Source organism: Castanea sativa, chromosome 12, assembly GCF_040712315.1.
Source record: "Castanea sativa cultivar Marrone di Chiusa Pesio chromosome 12, ASM4071231v1".
NCBI lineage: Eukaryota > Viridiplantae > Streptophyta > Magnoliopsida > Fagales > Fagaceae > Castanea > Castanea sativa.
Window position 1 is genome coordinate 13118267 of NC_134024.1, and position 8403 is coordinate 13126669.

General features: G+C 34.9%; 1 protein-coding gene across 8 annotated transcripts; it reads left to right on the top strand.

Moving 5' to 3' along the window:
- The first annotated feature begins 314 nt into the window (after nucleotides 1-314).
- On the top strand, nucleotides 315-6665 carry LOC142620906 (uncharacterized). Of its 8 annotated transcripts, none has more exons than XM_075794211.1 (5): nucleotides 324-526; nucleotides 1152-1268; nucleotides 2229-4802; nucleotides 5501-6032; nucleotides 6397-6665. In XM_075794211.1, exon 3 carries the CDS (start codon nucleotides 2240-2242, stop codon nucleotides 4547-4549), a length of 2310 nt encoding a protein of 769 aa, XP_075650326.1. In that variant the 5' UTR covers nucleotides 324-526; nucleotides 1152-1268; nucleotides 2229-2239; the 3' UTR covers nucleotides 4550-4802; nucleotides 5501-6032; nucleotides 6397-6665. The 8 variants fall into 8 exon arrangements, 7 of the variants coding, with proteins under 7 accessions (XP_075650326.1, XP_075650330.1, XP_075650329.1 ...); XM_075794215.1 differs by having other exon boundaries at nucleotides 5501-5618; XM_075794214.1 differs by having other exon boundaries at nucleotides 5501-5613.
- Nucleotides 6666-8403: the final 1738 nt, after the last annotated feature.

The following is an 8403-nucleotide window of genomic DNA, read 5'->3' on the forward strand; positions in this document are numbered from 1 at the left end:
TCTCTGATGGTTGTATAAGAGATCTGATATTCAATCTTCGCCTACACTAAAAATTGATTGGTGTCTTGATTTGATGATAAAGAGCTATCATCAAAGTCATCCGACTAAAATTACACATGAAAGTTGTCTCTAATCTCCAGAATCCAAACACTTGAGATGAAAAAAGGAAATAAATCAAGCTTAATGTATTTACTTGGGTGAGAAAGAAGGAATAAAAAAACAGCATAAGCTTCCAATAAAATAAAAATAAAAAACCAGCATAAGCTACAGTATCTTCTGAGTTTGGACAAAACAAACAGTACTAAATTTTATTTTGCTGAATGAGTACAAAAGCCGATGAGTATATTTTTAAGGTTTGGGGGCTTTTATGCTATGGTCTTACACGGTAAATATTTTGCCATACTTAGCTCTCAGTCTCACAAGATGATATGACAGGCACCAATGCAGCATGACCATGGCAGAATACAGAGAATGAAGGAGTAATTTCTGCTTCTGGGTCTTGCTTTCGCTTCACAAAAGAGCAAAGGTTCGTTTCTATTGAGAATTATTTAATGGGTTTGATATTGTTTCTTTCATACTCTTATTTTTGCTAACAGACCTGAAAATTGGTTTCTTTTTTTTCCCTGTTTGTTTTGTTATTTTTGTTATTTTATTTTTTATTTTTTGTGTGTGTGGATATTTAGACGTGATTATCAGCTTCTATATTGAATGCTCTCAGATTCAATAATTATGAAGAAGGGAATTTGCTTGATTTTTGCTAACGAAGTTGTTCAAGCTTGATAAATATGGAAGGTTAAGAGCTTTCTTTTTTTGAGGAACATGAAAGGTTAAGAGCTAAGAATGCAAGAAAGAGATAACAAATCAATTTTGGGGTTTCTCTAAGTAGCTGCTTTATAATTTATATATATACACACACACATATAAAATTGTGTGTGTATATAAATTTTTATTTTTGAGAAGTGATAATTAGATAGTTGGGGGGGGGGGGGTTCTTGATGGTTTTGAACGCTGGATGTCTCCTTGGAAACGAGAAATTATAAGGCTTTTATGGCGGACAAGTGTGGTCCACCATTCCAGTAATAGATTTTTATTTGTTTAAAATTGTAGAGTTTTAAATAAAAACTGAATACTAATTTAGCAATTTCAAATAGGTGGGAGCCTTTTACTGGAATGGTGGACAAGTGACGTGGTCTACCATGAGCACCGTATAATTTCTCCTTGGAAACACCGGAGGTGTCGGTTGAGTTATAAGGCTCTTGGCAAAGAAGGTGATTTTATTTTTGCTATGCTATTGGATGTAATGTATCCTCTACCGAACATTGATGTGAGCAAAAAGCCATGACTGTTCACTATCCATAAATTAATGCTTTCCTTATTTATTTATTTATTTTTATTATAATTTGATAGTTACAACAATGGGGGATGGAAGATTTGAACCATAATTCTCCTTGTAAAGGAGAGCAAGGAGCTACAAGGCTTTCGGCCAAACTTCACTTATCAGGACTGTAATATGAAGGCAATTCTTGCATTGTTTAACTAGCAATGATCGATAATTAGAAAAATAAAAATCACAAAAGATTTATTTTGTGCATTAAAATATGTATTTCGATTGCAATATAATTTTGATGAAAGATAAGAAAAGGGGTTACATTAGGGAGCTAATTTTAGTTAGGAGGGTTGCCAAGAGCCTTGTAGCTAAATTGGCTGGCACTCCTTAGTGTTTCTAACTATGCATCTAGGATTCAAATCCCCCCTACCCCAACTATTGACTTATAAAAAGAAAATTCTTAGGAGTGTTGTTTTGCTTCAGTCTTTTCCTTATTACATATTCTTTTTTGGGGGATGGATGAATTCCTTTGTTACTTTCTGGATTATTGCATTGGACAATTATTATAACATTGCGTTACACATTTTTTTTTGGGTTAATTTGTTGATGGAGTTTGAGGATATCTTATGGCTGCTTATGCCTTTCTTGACTGAAGTATCAACAACACATATATATAGTTATCAGCAGTGCTCATGAGTTATGGTTTTTCTGTGACTATGCAGATTGCAATTGTTTTTTTCTTCTTCTTAAATGCATTATCTTCTGTCAGTTAATGGCATGAAAGTAACTAATTTTCTTCGGTTGTGTTTTCTGGTGCATTTTGGAATCTCAGATGCCGCAATAGCACTAATTTGAGGTGTCTTCTCCATAAATACTGACAATGTAATATGTGTAGAAACAGGTTAAGGTGCAATGAGGAACCATAAATTTTCACAAGTTTCAAGGAACAACATCAAAGAAAATAAAACAAACCAAAGATTAGAGGAGAAAGCAGTTTTAGTGTCAGCAGCTGGTAAATGTCTTCCTCAGTCTTCTTCAGACAGGTGTTACATTGCTAATGAGCCATTGGAGGAGGATCCGGAAGAGGAACCAAGTGAAGTAGAGGAGGATCCAGAAGAGGAACCAAGTGACGTAGAGGAGGATCCAGAAGAGCAACCGAGTGAAATAGAGGAGGATCCTGAAGAGGAATCAGTTGAGGAAATAGGAAATAAGCTAGAAAAAGAACCAAGTGATGACTTGGAAGAGGATCCGGAAGAGGATCCAATTGAGGAACTGGAAGAGGAACCAAGTAAGGTGCTGTTGGAACAAATTGAGGAGCCTTCAGAATGTGATGCTCAGTCATACTGTAACCACAGCAATAATAGGAGTGAAGAACCAGTTGAAAATGCGCTGGAAGCATCTCCAGCTGAATACCACTCAGGCACTGATCCTAACAATTCATACAAGAAGAGGTCACTGGATGCATCAACTGGTGAGTCAGTTGCCCTGCAGGGTTATCAGTCACAAAAGAAATGTAGGCAAGAGGAATCCTTAAAACCAGAATCAGAATCTTCGTATGCTGCTCCTCATTTCCACAGTCAGTCTGGGCTTGCCATGACACTTGGTGATAAATGTTCTTCTGAACAACAGGAAGGTACAGGGAGTTCTAGAAAACGAAGACATAGTAGATGGGAAAAAGTAGAGAATGATCAGACTAGTAAAAGAAAGAAAACCAGGTGGATTAGTGATGATTTGCAGCTGAAACTGTTAGGTCCACTTCAGCTGCCTGACCTTGGGAAAGAGTTTGTTGTGGGATCAGATTTGGATTCAGAGATTCAGGAGTTGCAAGCTGAACTTGCAGACATAAACAGAAAATTGCAAACATCTGAGCTCTATGATGACAAGCCTATGGAGGAAAGATCTCCTTCTCCCGAACCAGTGCATGATAACCTTGGTAACAGACTAAATCCATGGCAAGTAAGGCCCCATCAGAAACTTGTCCAGAAACGTCAACATATTATATCTAAGTTGATTAAGAAGAATTCCACTTTCAAACCACCTTTGGAGTATAAGTCCTTGAAGCTGTGTAAAAAAATTTACATACCGGTGAAAGAATATCCTAACTATAACTTTGTTGGACTTATAATTGGCCCTCTTGGGAAAACACAGAAGAGAATGGAGAAGGAAACAGGGGCTAAGATCCGTTTAAGGGGTAAAGACAAAACAACAAATCCACAGAAAAATGATGAAGACTTGCATGTCTATATAGAGGCAGACAACCAAAAATCATTGGATGCAGCAGTTGGGATGGTTGAGAAACTACTAAATCCAATTGATGATGCAATGAATGAACATAAGCGGGTCCAGTTAGAAGAGCTTGCCACACTGAAGGCAAGTATGTGCAGAATTTGTCATGAGCATGGGCACCACTATTTTGCCTGCCCGCAACGGCAATCTACTTTTAAAATGGTATGCTGTGACAAATGTGGCAGCTACAAACATCCCACAGAAACTTGTGGGGTGATAGCAATGTCTCCACAGAGCAAATCTGGGCAGGGTTCTGGGTCCAGCCCTGGCTCAACTACAAAAACTCAAGACAGACCTAGCAAAGAAATTGATAATACAAACCTCTATGTTAACCACCTACCAGAAAATGTTGATGACAACCGCTTACTAGAGTTTTTCTCTCCATTTGGTAAGATTACTAAAGCAAGAGTTATAAGAAATCTAACCACAGGAATTAGTAAAGGCTATGGTTTTGTCAAATTTGAGAATCAAATTGATGCAGCTGCGGCAATGGCTCATTTGAATGGGTGCAGAATGGATGGGCATATGTTGGCAGTAAGAATAGCTGGGGTACCACCTGGATCCTTGTTTTTGAGCCATCTTTCACCAAACCAAGGGCCTCCACCAATTTTTCCAAATGTCACAAGCCAAAAAGCTTGGCCTGGGTTGATACCAGGCTCAATACTGCCTGTGCCTCTAACCCCCTTTCCTATAAGCAATGGCATGAATTTGCATTCATCCTCCATTTTTGTAGAGCACGGTAATGCCCTCAAAAGTGAAGGCTTAGGCTTTACTCCTGCATCTGGCTTGTCAAGCCTCTCTGATTTACCCGGTTGTAGCAGCCTCCATTCATCTTCCAATTCTTCAAACCAAATTCAATCCTCATCAGGTGGTTTAATCACACAGTTCCCTGGTGATCCAGATTACCCTAGTTCTGGATTTGAGTCATATTTCTAAAAACATAAACCAATCAAGCCCAAGTTAAAGTAAATAGTACCAAAAAATCAATTCACTATGACCCACCTGAAGTTTTGACTGCTTTAGACCAGTTATTCCTGGAGAATGAGAAGCTAAATGTTGCTTGTCAAGCTGCTTGGGATAGCTTTCTAAAGGGATTCAGTAAATATTATGCCGAGTTCCAAGTGGCTGTTCAAGCACTGGCTACTTGGATTGTCTGCATTCACTTTCCACCATTCTTTGCAGAAATAAGGTATACTCCTGGAGAAACAATTACCCTCTGTCCCAAAATTAGTCAACATATCCCTTTTGGATGTTTCAGAATCATTGTTTACTGTCAAAATGTCGAGAAAATAAGTCCTGCATTTTCCCACATAACACTTATCCATTTCTCGCATATAATGTGATGCAATTTTGGTTTTTAATATTTAAAAAAGTAAGGGTAACGTTGAGTAGCCCATAATGATGAGCCGGTAGGAATGCATTTATTATTTCTTAAAATTTGTCTTTGTCAAGTGTAAAATCATGGACAGAGGGAGTAAAATTTTCCACTATATCTGCAACTTAAAATTGATTTTACAATGTTGCGTACACCTCTCAATTAGTTTGTTGCAGAATTATGTTCTATGATGATGAACCTGTTCAGATACATATCTATGCATTTATATAATCTAATCCTTTATTGTTAGTAAGAAGGCTAAGTATTGAGAACATTGCAATTAGTTTGGGTGTTTGAATGTCAAGCAGAATACTTTTTATTGGTCATTTTCTTTATCTCTTTATTTATTTTAATTATGTTCTGAAACAAGATTTTGTTTGAATTCTCTTTTGCTAGTGTTGATTGCTAAATATTTTTTGTAATGTCTGAAATCTCCCTCTTACTTGTTTTGTTTGACATACTAGATCTCTTAGAGCGATTGTTTATATGGAAATTTGCTCTGGTTTCTCTAGGTTGGTTCCTTTGTACTGGCATTATCAGCAACACTCCGTGTGTTAGGTGGTATCTACATCCAAAGGAGCGCTTCTGATAGCATCCAACAAGGGAGAGGCACCTTTCTGGAAGAGTTAAGTGAGGCTTCACATATACTCCATAATTGCACACCATGTTCATTTGTTATCATTGATGAACTTGAAAGAGCTACAAGTGTGCATGATGGCATAGCTATTGCTTATGCTACATTCGATTATCTACTAGAGCAGAAAAGATGCAAGATCCTCTCCCTCGGCCACTACCAAAAAATTGCTGATATTAGAACTGAATTTCTAGGCTCTGTGGGGGCATACCATGTGTCATATCTGACCTCACTTCAAGATATTAAAGATATGGATATGGAGGATTCAACAACAGATCATGAAGATGTTGGAAACTACTGTGTTTCCGTGCGAGAGGGATGGGGGATTTAAAAGTCATATCTAATAATAGTTGCAAGAAGCTTTCAGTTTTAAACCATGCTTGAAGCATTGCAAAGGAATTAATTAGCAGGTTAAGATGGAGTTCCTTGGTTCCCTCTCCCCTTGAATAGATAGAAATATATGTTCTTTTTGGCGGTGATGTTAATTGATTTTCATGCTGGTGACTAACGTATGTTTAAATCATTGAGCCTTTGGCTCAAGTGGTACTTCCATGCTCTCCCACACACCCCAGGTCCCCCCTTCACTCTAGAAAGGGAAAAACAAAAAAAAAAAAAAGAAGAAGAAAGAAATAAAGAGAGAGAGACTAACATATTTTCATGCTGTGATTGACAATGTTTGTTTCCTTGCTGTTGGCGATAGTAGTTTATTGCAAATTGCATTACGGAGTTGATGTAAAATATCAATTGAATTTTGTTCCTTTTGTTTTTACCCAGATAAAAGGCTATTCCTGAAAGTAAGATGGCATTGCAAATTATGGCGAGGGGAGCAACATTATATAGCAGTTGAGGCTGTGTTTAAATGAAGAATTTCTTCAGTTTTGTTTGTGTAAAATTATTGTATTTAGTGTTCCTTTGGCATTGATTTCTAGCTTATTTTATTACTCAGCTTATTTTTGCTACTATTTATGGGTCTCACTGCACTTTTTAGTACTATTCATGAGTTCTATCGTAGTATTTCAGCTTACATTTATTTTTATCTACAATATTTCTAGTAAAAAGTTTTCAATTTCAACGAAATAAGTTATTCCCAAATGGACACTTAGTTCATCATTCATGTTGTTTCTCTTTTTTTTTTAGTTAAATGTTGTCTTATTTTCTATTTTTACCATATGTTGTAATTAGCACAAGATTCTCCTTTCAGTCCAATGTACTTAACATCTAGAGAAACTAATTAGTGAATTGAGATGTAAATTATTATCATTATTTGAAGAGGGTGGGGTTCTTTTCTCTATTCTTCTGGTTAGACATCTCTGTACGGGTACATATGCAATATATTGTTAGTGCAAAATATTTAAGAGAAAGTTCAGAGATATAAAAAAATCTTATAACATTTTTCACAACACTTTTGTTTTGAGTTGGGGTAATATAAATATATAATCTTATCTTATTATATTTTGACTTAATAGTGGGTTGACAACAACTCAGCTTGTATAAATGTTGTGCCTTAGAAGAATTCTAATTTTAATTAAATTTTGGGAGTAAAAAAAGAAGAGAAAGTGGTAGTATGTTCGAATAAGTTTATGCTATAGCATGTTTGAATCAAATTTTAGGTAAAAAGAAAGCATTTTTAACAAATAGCATAAAATTTGGAAAAATCACTTATTTCAGACCAAAATAATCATAAAGAATCATGATGCATATTGCATAGGATGGACGTTTCATTACACAAAATATGTAAGTAAATCAGCATGGCCGTGATGGGAGTATATTAATGTAGGATAAGATATGGGTTTAGCTTTTGTGGTTTGTTTATTTCTAAAATTTTATGTAATTTTTTTTTAATTTTAGCATTTAGGGTTTAATTTCTTTAATTTTAGGAGTTTTTAAGGCTTTCCTAATCAAATTAGAGTCCTTTTATGGTAGGGTATAAATTGGGGTCAGTTTAGGAATACTTTTATTTAGAAAATAAGTTTTGTAAGGGCCTACAATATTTCAGAGAAGGTGGTTGTTGTTGTTGTTGACGTCGTCGTTTTGTGTTGTTTTGTTTTGCTTTTTTTTTTTTTTTTTAAGATTTCAAAATTTTCTTATGTATTTAAGGGTTTTGTTAAGTTAGAATGAGATTTAACCTTTTATCCTAATACCTAGCCCTAATCATGGAGAAGGTATATCTTGTATAAGGTATATGTTTTTTCTCTTCCACAGCAAGTGGGTCCTACTCATCAAAGAAAATCTATATCTATATATGTCTAAAAGTTGATACGTAGAATTTAATATTGTTGCGCTCTTGTTGAGCCATCTTATCAATCACGTCATACTTTTTTTTTTCCTTTATAATTTTTCAATTTTATTTTATATAAAATAATTTAAATATAATTAATGGACAAACCTGCTAATGCACTCTATTACTATTCAACATGTTACTATTCATTTGATTTAAATGCAAATATTTGACTATTTAGCTACTCAAATTGATTTCAGCTTTTCATTTTCTTCTTTCTAATTTCAAGTAATTGTTAAAATTGAATAATTCATTATCATTTAGTGGATACGTGCACATGTTTACTATTCATTACAAACGTTACTATTCATTAGATGCAAATATTGAACTATATTCAACTATCCAAATTAATTTCAACTTTTCGTTTTCTTCTTTCTAATTTCAAGTAATTAAATATTTAAACTTTTCATCTTCTTATTCTAAAGAAAAAAAAAAAAAAAACTATTCTTCTCTTCCTCCAACATTTTGTGTTGTATTTTTTAAATTTCATATCACAAATCACT

Coding starts and splice junctions, on each gene's coding strand:
- LOC142620906 (XM_075794209.1), top strand. CDS start 2,240: ATGAGGAACCATAAATTTTCACAAGTTTCAAGGAACAACATCAAAGAA.